Source organism: Hyperoodon ampullatus (assembly GCF_949752795.1).
Source record: "Hyperoodon ampullatus genome assembly, chromosome: 3".
NCBI classification, from domain to species: Eukaryota; Metazoa; Chordata; class Mammalia; order Artiodactyla; family Ziphiidae; genus Hyperoodon; species Hyperoodon ampullatus.
The window spans coordinates 83,230,838-83,244,128 of record NC_136916.1 but is presented as its reverse complement, the minus strand read 5'-3'; the positions used below and the strand labels follow the sequence as shown (position 1 = coordinate 83,244,128).

Below are 13,291 nucleotides of genomic sequence, written 5' to 3'. Positions count from 1 at the left end.
TTTAGCTGAATATTTACTTCTTTAAGAAATACTTCTAATTACCTAAAACTCCAACAAACCATCTGGGAAATACCAGATGTCACCAGGTTACAGGCACACAAACATCTCAAAGATTCATTTACAAATTAATCCACCAAACATCAATGAACAGAACAATCAGAAACCAAACAAAGGCTTTCCCTGGTGGCGCAGTGGTTGAGAGTCCGCCTGCCGATGCAGGGGACACGGGTTCGTGTCCCAGTCCGGGAAGATCCCACATGCCGCAGAGCTGCTGGGCCCATGAGCCATGGCCGCTAGGCCTGTGCGTCTGGAGCCTGTGCTCCGCAGTGGGAGAGGCCACAACAGTGAGCGGCCAACATACCGCAAAACAAACAAACGAACAAACAAAATATAAAAATACAGGACAAACATAGAAAGTCACAATATACTCTGTTCTCTACTTCATAATAGTACCTATTTAACAACACACCAAGCTTCAACTGCAACGTTATTCATGGTTTCCAAAATTACTGTTACTTTTCCTGCTTTTATCAGTTCCTTAATCTGAAATGTTTTCCTCTACTCTTCTGACAAAGTTCTTTTCATCTTTTAAGACTCAGCCTGCTTTGTGAAGTCCTCCTTGATTACAGCTCTCTTTCCCCAAATAGGTATCTCTTTCCTAGTAGCTACCTTAGTACTTTATAGATTTTACTAGTGTATCTTCATCACCTGAACTGTAAATTATTTCTTCACATCTATCCTCTTTGCTTCTAGACTGTAGAGGACAATCTCTTGAAATCATCTTTGTATAAACAGTCTTTATTTTACTCAATAATTATTTATTGAGTTCCTGCTCAGTACTAAACATGGAGTTTAAAGAAGAATGTAGATGAAAGGTGTCAGGGATGCCTTTTCTAGAGATAGTGCCTGAGCTGAGACTTACACAGTGAGGTCAGTCAGATTCAAGGGAATAGAGGGCAGGAAAGGGAGAGAGCATGGAAAGTTGTAGCAAGACAGGCAGAGAAGCATACATAAAACAGGGTGAATATTTGTCTAAAATACAGGGATAGATGAGAGGGCATCACCAGCAGTTCAGAATTCCAGAGCAAAGGACAGACAGAAAGGGCTAGAGAGGGAGAGTCAGGTAGAAGTTAGATTATGAAAGCCTCGTGTCATTCTAAGATGGCTGGACATTAATATGCTTTAAAGAGTGGTTCACGATCACTGGTGCATTTGAGATAGATCACTCTAAATGCTGCGGGAGGGATGAATTTGAAGGCCATACAAATAAATAGAGGGAGAAGAATTTGATGGCATTATAATGCAAAAAAAAAAAAAGATGATGCAGGCCTACACTGAGGGACTGTTTCCAGAAATATTTAGGATATAAAATTACCAGGACCCAGCATAGAATAAATCTTTATTAAATAAATAAATGCACGAATCCTGGGCCCCTCAAGAACTAGACTCTGCTTATTACTTTATAAAAGGTATCAACTGAGAAGAGAAATGATCTGCATGAACTGTTTTAAGTTGCTTGTATTTAGTTTCCAGTTTTCCTGTTTCACATCTTCCTGTGTTGAGGGGGCTCGTGTAGGTGTTTCGTTTGAATTTGTGCTTCTTGGACCTACCAAGCTCATGGAGAAATGAGAGCAAACAAGTCACTTGTATAGATAAAAAAAAAACTTTGAGTTTATAGCTCGTAGTCACTACTCTAGGAGATAACTGAGAATCTTTTGTAAATGTAACATTAATTCCACAGGTAAGGAAAGACAAGAAGATAAAACTATAGGACTGGAAAAAGAAAACAGTGTATGATTTATTACTATAGCCCTGATCATATGGCTGATTAAGGGCACTAAATTAATTGGTATTTATGTAGAACATATATTAGATGTGGTTAATCAATAGACTGGGCATCCTAGTAGAATTAGAATTGATTTTCCTTACACTATCTTTAAATGATCAGCACTCCTTAAAACCAATATCCCTTGTGAACTATTAATTCATTAAAAATAATAAGTTGATATACTATGTGGACACAGCTAAGAAGGAGGGACTACGTAGCAATCCCCAATGACTCCCATTACTGCTGGGAAAGCCAATTCTAAAATATATAAACTCATAGAAAATACAAGAAATAGTTTAGTATTTGGTTTTGGAGGTGCTTTTTTTGTTACATTGAATATAGTTATAACTAATACTAATGAATTCAGAGCTAAACAAAAATAAAGCTAAGAAACTACATTTTGAGAAGGGAATCTTGAGATGTCTGCCTAGGTTTCCCAACTAGTCCCAAAGTTCTAAATATAATCTTGGACCCACTCTCAGGTGTATGCTAAATACTAGCCTAACGAACCTATTCTCTCTCCTAATTCCCTTTGTTATTTATTATGTTGCTTTGGTCAGAGGAAGAATGCAAACGTCTTGCTGAAAGACGTTTGGCTGCAGGTTGAATAAAAGGAGTAAACACAAAGCAGATTTTGCCACAAAATGATCTTGGAAACATCAGGATTATGGTGAAGCCATGCCGAGGTGGTCTACGGTTGAGTGCTCTGTGCTTATTTATTACATTGTTTGCTTTCTCTGTTTTCTGGCAGTTGTGACTCACACAGGTCACGGAGCGTGTAATCCCCTAACAGAAACAACACTCCGATATTAATCTTTTCTTTATCTGTTAAGGTCATCTGTCCAAATGCTGTGGATGCTGACTGATTTTTGGTCATTGATTGTGACACAAATGGATATTTATCATCAACTTTCAAATGCCTGGCTCTTTGACAAGTCTCATTATTGAGCAACAAACTAGCAGAATCCCAATCTGAAAAATCTGAAAACAAAGTTTCCGTTTATTAGAATGTGAATACTAATACAAATTTGACTAACCTGAACAAATTCTTTCTTCAGAGAAGCAGTCCCATGTCCTCCTCTCCCACCAAACACACTACTCCCTCATGGCTTATTGTACCTTACATGTCATTGCCATTCATATAGATACGTTAACTATTGCCTCTCATTTTTTCTAATTTTTAATTTTCTAGTGTTACTTACTTTGATTCACTCATCAATCTCTATTACATTTTCTGTATACCTTAAGAGCTTTATTAATAATTATGTTTCTTCAACATATAAATTTTTTCATTAACAAAATTATGTCTAACCATTTATTTTATGTTTAAATATGCATGACAGTATTGTGTGTTCCAGAGACATGGGTTTTAAAAAATCTTTTAATGAATGGTACTACTTTAATACAATGAGATGGTCTTTCCTCAATGTACCAATATCTTCAGAACTCATTTTTTAAGGCTTGGATAAATATCATAAATTTACAAAAGAAATGATAGCCTTGAGTGACTAATTGTTCTCTGGTAAAAATAGGATAAGTCTAGGTCCACACTAGATCCAAAGAGCATACAGTGCCATGACACAGGAAATGAATACATAACAAAAATATTTTCCTTTTTTTTAACGAAAGTAAAATTGTCAGATTTCAATTTCTGAAGACAAATAAGAGCTGAACCAAGATGGTGGAGTAGAAGGATATGCTCTCAGTCCCTCTTGTGAGAACACCAGAATCACTACTAGGTGCTGGACAATCATCGACAGGAAGACACTGGAACTCACCAAAAAAGATACCCCACATCCGAAGACAAAGGATAATTCACAATGAGACAGTAGGAGGGGCACAGTCACAGGAAAATCAAATCCCATAACAGGTGGGTGCGTGACTCATAGACTGGAGAACACTTATACCACAGAAGTCCACCCACTGGAGTGAAGGTTCTGAGCCCCACATCAGGCTTCCCAACCTGGCGGTCCGGGAACGGGAAGAGACATTCCTAGAGAATCAGGCTTTGAAGCCTAGTGGGATTTGACTGCAGGACTTTGACAGAACTGGGGGGAAAACAGACTCCACTCTTGGAGGGCACACACAAAATACTGTGTGCAGTGGGACCCAGAAGAAGGAGCAGTGACCCCACGGGAGACTGAACTAGACCTACCTGCTAGTGTTGGAGGGTCTCCTGCAGAGGCAGGGGGTGGCTGTGGCTCATCGTGGGGACAAGAACATGAGCAGCAGAAGTTCTGGGAAGTACTCCTTGGCGTGAGCCCTCCCAGAGTCTGCCATTAGCCCTACCAAAGAGCCCAGGTAGGCTCCACTGTTGGGTCGCCTCAGGCTAAACCACCAACAGGGAGGGAACACAGCACCACCCACCAGCAGTCAAGTGGATTAAAGTTTTACTGAGCTCTGCCCACCAGAGCAACACCCAGCTCTACCCACCACCACTCCCTCCCATCAGGAAACCTGCACAAGCCTCGTAGATAGCCTCATCCACCAGAGGGCAGAGAGGAGAAACAAGAACTACAATCCTGCAGCCTGTGGAACAAAAACCACATTCACAGACAGATAGACAAGATGAAAAGGCAGAGGGCTATGTACGAGATGAAGGAACAAGATAAAACCACAGAAGAACAACTAAATGAAGTGGAGATAGGCAACCTTCCAGAAAAAGAATTCAGAATAATGATAATGAAGATGATCCAGGACCTCGGAAAAACAATGGAGGCAAAGATCGAGAAGATGCAAGAAATGTTTAACAAAGACCTAGAAGAGTTAAAGAACAAACAAACAGAGATGAACAATACAATAATTGGAATGAAAACTACACTAGAAGGAATCAATAGCAGAATAACTGAGGCAGAAGAACAGATAAGTGACCTGGAAGACAGAATGCTGGAATTCACTGAGCAGAAGAGAATAAAGGAAAAACAATGAAAAGAAATGAAGACAGCCTAAGAGACGTCTGAGACAACATTAAACGCAACAACATTCGCATTATAGGGGTCCCAAAAGGAGAAGAGAGAGAGAAAGGACCAGAGAAAATATTTGAAGAGATTATAGTCAAAAACTTCCTTAACATGGGAAAGGAAATAGCCACTCAAGTCCAGGACATGCAGCGAGTCCCATACAGGATAAAACCAAAGAGAAACATGCCGAGACACACAGTAATCAAATTGGCAAAAATTAAACACAAAGAAATATTACTGAAAGCAGCAAGGGAAAAATGACAAATAACATACAAGGGAGCTCCTAAAAGGTTAACAGCTGGGGCTTCCCTGGTGGCGCAGTGGTTGAGAGTCCGCCTGCCGATGCAGGGGACACGGGTTCGTGCCCTGGTCCGGGAAGATCCCACATGCCGCGGAGCGGCTGGGCCCGTGAGCCGTGGCCGCTGAGCCTGCGCGTCTGGAGCCTGTGCTCCGCAACGGGAGAGGCCACGGCAGTGAGAGGCTCGCGTACCGCAAAAAAAAAAAAAAAAAAAAAAAAAAAAAAAAAAAAAAGGTTAACAGCTGATTTCTCAGAAGAAACTCTACAAGCCAGAAGGGACTGGCATGATGCACTTAAAGTGATAAAAGGGAAGAATCTACAACCAAGATTACTCTACCCGGCAAGGATCTCATTCAGACTCCACGGAGAAATCAAAAGCTTTACAGACAAGCAAAAGCTAAGAGAATTCAGCACCACCAAACCAGCTCTATAACAAATGCTAAAGGAACTTCTCTAAGTGGGAAACACAAGAGAAGAAAAGGACCTACAAAGACAAACCCAAAAGAATTAAGAAAATGGTCACAGGAACATACATATTGATAATTACCTTAAACATGAATGGATTAAATGCTCCAACCAAAAGACACAGGCTTGCTGAATGGATACAAACACAAGACCCATATATATGCTGTCTACAAGAGCCCCACTTCAGACCTACGGACACATACAGACTGAAAGTGAGGGGATGGAAAAAGATATTCCATGCAAATGGAAATCAAAAGAAAGCTGGAGTAGCAATACTCATATCACATAAAATAGACTTTAAAATAAAGAATGTTGCAAAAGACAAGGAAGGACACTATATAATGATCAAGGGATCAATCCAAGAAGAATATATAACAATTATAAATATATATGCACCCAACATAGGACCACCTCAATATATAAGGCAACAGCTAACAGCTGTAAAAGAGGAAATCAACAGTAACACAATAATAGTGGGGGACTTTAACACCTCACTTGCACCAATGGACAGATCATCCAAAATGTAAATAAATAAGGAAACAGAAGCTTTAAATGACACAATAGGCCAGATAGATTTAATTGATATTTATAGGACATTCCATCCAAAAACAGCAGATTACACTTTCTTCTCAAGTGCGCACAGAACATTCTCCAGGATAAATCACATCTTGGGTCACAAACCAAGCCTCAGTAAATTTAAGAAAATTGAAATCATATCAAGCATCTTTTCCGACCACAACACTATGAGATTAGAAATGAATTACAGTGGAAAAACATAAAATACACAAACACATGGAGGCTAAACAGTAAATTACTAAATAACCAAGAGATCACTGAAGAAATCAAAGAGGAAATCAAAAAATACCTAGAGACAAATGACAATGAAAACACAACAATCCAAAACCTATGGGATGCAGCAAAAGCAGTCTTAAGAAAGAAGTTTATAGCTATACAAACCGACCTCAAGAAACAAGAAAAATCTCAAATAAATAATCTAACTTTATACCTAAAGAACAAGAGAAAGAAGAACAAACAAAACCCAAAGTTAGCAGAAGGAAAGAAAACATAAAGATCAGAGCAGAAATAAATGAAATAGACACAAAGAAAACAATAGCAAAGATCAATAAAACTAAAAGCTGGTTGTTTGAGAAGATAAACAAAATTGATAAACCATTAGCCAGACTCATCAAGAAAAAGAGGGAGAGGACTGAAATCAATAAAATTAGAAGTGAAAAAGGAGAAGTTACAACAGACACCGCAGAAAGACAAAGCATCTTAAGAGAATACTACAAGCAACTCTATGCCAATAAAATGGACAACCTGGAAGAAATGGACAAATTCTTAGAAAGGTATAACCTTCTAAGACTGAACCAGGAGAAACAGAAAATATGAACAGACCAATCACAAGTAATGAAATTGAAGCTGTGATTAAAAATCTTCCAACAAACAAAAAGTCCAGGAGCAGATGGCTTCACAGGTGAATTTTATCAAACATTTAGAGGAGAGCTAACACCCATCCTTCTCAAACTCTTCCAAAAAATTGCAGAGGAAGGAGCACTCCCAAACTCATTTTACGAGGCCACCATCACCCTGAATACAAAACCAGACAACGATACGGCAAAAAAAGAAAATTACAGACCAATATCCCTGATGAATATAGATGCAAAAATCCTCAACAAAATACAAGCAAACAGAATCCAACAATGCATTAAAAGGATCATACACCATGATCAACAAGGATTTATCCCAGGGATGCAAGGATTCTTCAATATACACAAATCCATCAATGTGATACACCATATTAACAAATTGAAGAATAAAAACCATATGATCATCTCAATAGATGCAGAAAAAGCTTTCAACAATATTCAACACCAATTTATGATAAAAACTCTCCAGAAAGTGGGCATAGAGGGAACGTACCTCAACATAATAAAGGTCATATATTACAAACCAAGAGCAAACATCATTCTCAATGGTGAAAAACTGAAAGCATTTCCTCTAAGATCAGGAACAAGACAAGGATGTCCACTCTTACCACTATTATTCAACATAGTTTTGGAAGTCCTAGCCTCAGCAATCAGAGAAGAAAAAGAAATAAAAGGAATATAAATTGCAAAAGAAGAAGTAAAGCTGTCACTGTTTGCAGATGACACGATACCATACATAGAGAATCCTAAAGATGCCACCAGAAAACTACTAGAGCTAATCAAAGAATTTGGTAAAGTTGCAGGATACAAAATTAATGCACAGAAATCTCTTGCATTCCTATACACTAATGATGAAAAATATGAAAGAGAAATTAAGGAAACACTCTCATTTACCATTGCAACAAAAAGAATAAAATACCTAGGAATAAACCTACCTAGGGAGACAAAAGATCTGTATGCAGAAAAGTATAAGACACTGATGAAAGAAATTAAAGATGATACCAACAGATGGAGAGATACACCATGTTCTTGGATTGAAAGAATCAATATTGTGAAAATGACTATACTACCCAAAGCAATCTACAGATTCAATGCAATCCCTATCAAATTACCAATGGCATTTTTTACGGAACTAGAACAAAAAATCGTAAAATTTGTATGGAGACAAAAACGACCCCGAATACCCAAAGCAGTCTTGAGGGAAAAAAACGCAGCTGGAGGAGTCAGACTCCCTGACGTCAGGCTATATTACAAAGCTACAGTAATCAAGACAATATGGTAAAAAAAAAAAAAAAAAAAAAAAAAGACAATATGGTACTGGCAGAAAAACAGAAACATAGATCAATGGAACAAGATAGAAAGCCCAGAGGTAAACCCACACACCTATGGTCAACTAATCTATGACAAAGGAGGCAAGGATATACAATGGAGAAAAGACAGTCTCTTCAATAAGTGGTGCTGGGAAAACTGGACAGATACATGGAAAGAATGATATTAGAACACTCCCTAACACCATACACAAAAATAAACTCAAAATGGGTTAGAGACCTAAATGTAAGACTGGACACTATAAATCTCTTAGAGGAAAACATAGGAAGAACCCTCTTTGACATTAATCACAGCAAGATCTTTTTTGATCCACCTCCTAGAGTAATGGAAATAAAAACAAAAATAAACAAATGGGACCTAGTGAAACTTCAAAGCTTTTGCACAGGAAAGGAAACCATAAACAAGATAAAAAGACAACCCTCAGAATGGGAGAAAATATTTGCAAACAAATCAACGGACAAAGGATTAATCTCCAAAACATATAAACAGCTCATGCAGCTCAATATTAAAAAAACAAACAACCCAATCCAAAAATGGGCAGAAGACCTAGACAGACAGTTCTCCAAAGAAGACATACAGATGGCCAAGAAGCACATGAAAAGCTGTTCAACATCACTAATTATTAGAGAAATACAAATCAAAACTAGAATGAGGTATCACCTCACACCAGTTAGAATGGGCTTCATCAGAAAATGTACAAACAACAAAGGCTGGAGAGGGTATGGAGAAAAGAGAACCCTCTTGCACTGTTGGTGGGAATGTAACTGATACAGCCACTATGGAGAACAGTATGGAGGTTCCTTAAAAAACTAAAAATAGAATTACCATATGATCCAGCAATGCCACTACTGGGCATATACTCAGAGAAAACCATAATTCAAAAAGACACATGCACCCCAATGTTCACTGCAGCACTATTTACCGTAGGCAGGTCATGGAAGCAACCTAAATGCCCATCAACAGACGAATGGATAAAGAAGATGGGGTACATATATACAATGGAATATTACTCAGCCATAAAAAAGGAATGAAATTGGGTCATTTGTTGAGACGTGGATGGATCCAGAGACTGTCATACAGAGTGAAGTAAGTCAGAAAGAGAAAAACAAATATCGTATATTGACGCATATATGTGGAACCTAGAAAAATGGTACAGATGAACTGCTTTGCAGGGCAGAAATTGAGGCACAGTTGTAGAAAACAAACGTATGGACACCAAGGGGGGAAAACCACAGGGGGTTGGGGATGGTGGTGGGATGAATTGGGAGATTGGGAATGACATGTATACACTGATGTGTATAAAATTGATGACTAATAAGAACCTGCTGTATACATTAAAAAAAAGACAAATCAAAGAACAAAGCAAGAAATGTAAAAGTGAAAGTTTAAAGCCTGTTTCATCACAAGCATCCCTTTATCATTTCACATCCATGAGCTCTGTAAATGGTTTAAAACAGTGGTTCTCAAGTGTCACCTGAGCATCCCTGGAGTCCCAAGACTCAACCGTTCAAGGGGTCCAAGAGGTCAAAACTATTTTCACAATAACAGTAAACGTTATTTCCATTCTCATTCTGTTTTAAGTGTACAGAGCAGTTTTCCAGAGACAAGATATGTGATAACATCATACTTCTAATGGCTAATAGAATGTATGATTGTGTGTGCTTGTATTTTAAATTTTTCAGTTTTATTTTCCAATACAGTAAACATCAGTAGATACAACCTACTTAAACAAAAGTTCCTTGGAATTCTCAATAATTTTTAAAAGTATAAAAGGATCCTATATCTGCATCATAAAAAATAACAAACAAATAAATAAAAGGATCTTAAAGCCCAAAACTTTCAGAATTGCTGTTTTAAAAGATTGTGTCTATCAAATCGTCATTAAGGTATGATTACTTTCCCCCACTTTTAATAATCAAAGACCACACACACACACACACACACACACACAGAGTCTGCTAATCAAAACATCTGGTTGGCTTAAGCTCATCCATGTAACACCACTAAAATGAAATAATTAAATTTGAAATACAATTGACACGTTAGCAAGTGAAGCTTTACTCTAGGTTAAGGTCAGAATTCAAATAAGCATTTTATAAAACTGGAAAAATCTTAGAATCTAATAATTAACCTCTGAGAATCCCTAAAAAGTACAGAGATTCCAAACTGAGAACTTTCGGGTATTGAAACGTACATAGAAACATCTGAGTTAAAGCTTACATTTTAAAAATATCTTTTTCTTATGCTTGTAAATATCTTTTTTTCAAAACATGGATACCAACAATAACATGTGCCTTATTTATGTCAAATCCTTCAATTAAACTTGCAAAAACAAAAGAAAAAAGAATTAGGAATATGAAGGCTGTGAGCGTTTCAAATATTTTAGTGTACCTCTTTCCAGAGTGAAACTTGCACTGCAAAATTTACCTGATCTGGCTGCTTGTAAATCCTTCATTCCTACTGTTTTATTAGGAACAGAATCTTTCACTCCAACTGCAGGCTGAATGGGTTTTGAAACAAGTTGATTAATAAATAATGTACATTTGATACAATCTGTAGTTAATAATTCAAGACAAAAATATAAGTTTTTACCTTCAAGTGAGGATATTTTTCAGGAGAATCTAAAAGGCAAAAGGGACATAGAATCAATTACACGTAACTATGAAAGCCAACTATATATTCATGCAGTTAGTACTGAGCAGAATCCTCATGCTTGGCCTTGGCAGTGAATGCTTTAGGTTTTGGTGTTTTGTTTCTTGGGGGAAGTTAGGACTGCAACAAGACAGACATATGAATCCACTATAGATACTGAAGAAAAAATAGGAGTACAGGTTTAACAAAACATGCAGTTAAGATTTCAAAAGTAAGATTATGTTCCAAAAGCCTTTATAAAATAGAAAAATGCACATGTACCAATGTGAACATGCTGATTGATGAGGAGAAAAGTGATCTTTAATCAGAGGAACAAATCATGACCCCGAGAAGGTAAATGTGAAAGCTGATGGTAAAATGCAACAGCATATCTTGAATGCAATACAGCAGCATCATTTACACCATTATACTACAAGTATTTATCATGTTCTTCAATTTGTCCTGTAATTTAGGAAGTGCACAGTTGGGATGACAGTTCAGTTGAATGTATAATTCATTTCTCATCAGAGAAAGTGTTATGAACTGATCAGCTTGGATATACACTTGTAGAATAATAGTTCATAAAAATATTCATGTTTTTCCATACCCATGTGGGCTACTGGTATGCCTACATTTCTTGGATCCTCTAGTTTAGTCATCTTAAAGTTTCTCGATCCACTCATTCAAGAAGGTATAGAAGGCACATCTAAGAAATAACGTATTATAAGTTTTCAATATCGAAGCATGATTATCAAAAAGGAAAAAGTAAATTTTACTGCCACAGAATTATTAGATATTAAAAATCTTTCATATTTCAAAATCAGTGTAGTATTTACTGAAAGTAACAATTTTAGCATTTAGGGAATGAACCCTATTAATTTCTTTTGTTTCCAAAATTAGTTTGGTTCAGTATATCATGCTAATGTTTAAAAGGATTTTTGTGAAACAATTATCATCAAAAAATTAGCTATCTTAGGGACTCCCCTGGCGGTCCAGTGGTGAAGACCCCATGCTTCTACTGCAGGGGGCACTGGTTCAATCCCTGGTCGGGGAATTTAAGATCCCACATGCCAAGCCAAGCAGCCAAAAAAAAAACCCCACAAACCTATCTTAAAAAAAAAAAACAAAAACAGCCAATGTTTCCATATTCAAATTAATCTCATTTGAATAACACATACCAACACAACATATATCTTTGATGCCTGATAGTTACAAGGAGGAGCTGGGGTTTACCTCAATTCTAGCACCCACTCCTGCTTCCAGTATTCTCTGGAGCAGCAATGACCTAACCTTGTTTCAGTGTAAATACACTGAAGTCATCTAACGAGAGTTCTCTCAAGTTTCCTCATCACCTCCACAATCACCTCCCTAACACCCTTCTTTCACCCCCTCTTTCCTTTCACTATATTCTTTCCTCTTCAAAGGTAGTCTCTGGATCTGTGGTCTTAATTCTCCCCCTTTGACATTCCTTTTATGGATCATCCCCACCACTTCTTTTTTCCTCTTTGCTTAGCAGTGGCACCTTACATCTATAAGTTCTACTTCAACGCTTTGCTACCCTCTGGCTATAAACACACTCAGAAAGAAAAACAAAATAATGCTTTTCCTTGATCCTGTTCTGTCTTGAACTATCCAGTGGCTCCTCTTCCAGATTTCTCTCAATGCAAGCCTACACCCTTGCTACTCTGAGAGCTTGTCAGAAATGCACAATCCCAGACCTGCTGCTCAGCATGTGCACTTTTCACAAGGTCCCCAGGGGACTAATTAAAATTTGAGAAACTCTGATCTATGAGTCTGCTTCTACATTCCCACAGTAAGAGTGGGAAAGCTTTGCTGTTCGTCTCTGACAAGTTTCGGTGCTGGAAGCTCACTTCAAATTTGTCTCACGTTTCAAATACTCTGCTCTTCCCTTTTCTAAAGACCTATTTTACTTTGCCCCCGTCCTCCACAGACCCCTGCTTCCTTTTCCTTCATTTACTCCCTGTAACCTCTGCCTCTCTCATTCTTTAGTCCTTCTTTCCTCTTCCTCATTTCCCGACTTTCCTTAGGTTGTAGAGTACCTTGAAACGGAACTAATAATTTAGCTCCTTAAAGGGGACTCTCAATTTAATCTGTGGCTGACACCAGATAAGATACACAGCTTCCCTCCTTTTCTCGTCTTTTTCCTCACTATGCATTTGACAGGTGATTTTCTTTTCTTTTTTTTTTTTTTTTTACATCGACAGTGTTATGTTTTTTAATAGTTTTCAGAATATAAGCTGCATAGCTTTTTAGAATAAAAAATGATATAACTTCAGGTACATGCTTTAGGACACTTGGTTAAACAACAAGCAAACTGTGTCTTTGAGGA

The 13,291-nt window shown here is 37.6% G+C and overlaps 1 protein-coding gene across 1 annotated transcript in view; it reads right to left on the bottom strand.

Moving 5' to 3' along the window:
• Nucleotides 1-13,291, bottom strand: part of LOC307049542 (ankyrin repeat domain-containing protein 26-like) — a gene marked incomplete at its 5' end in the record, with an annotated part of 115,218 nt that overhangs the window by 44,211 nt on the left and 57,716 nt on the right. The window contains 4 exon segments of the mRNA XM_079699102.1: nucleotides 10,738-10,810; nucleotides 10,903-10,931; nucleotides 11,549-11,624; nucleotides 11,628-11,647. Of these exon segments, the coding sequence (XP_079555228.1) occupies nucleotides 10,738-10,810; nucleotides 10,903-10,931; nucleotides 11,549-11,624; nucleotides 11,628-11,647 (198 nt within the window).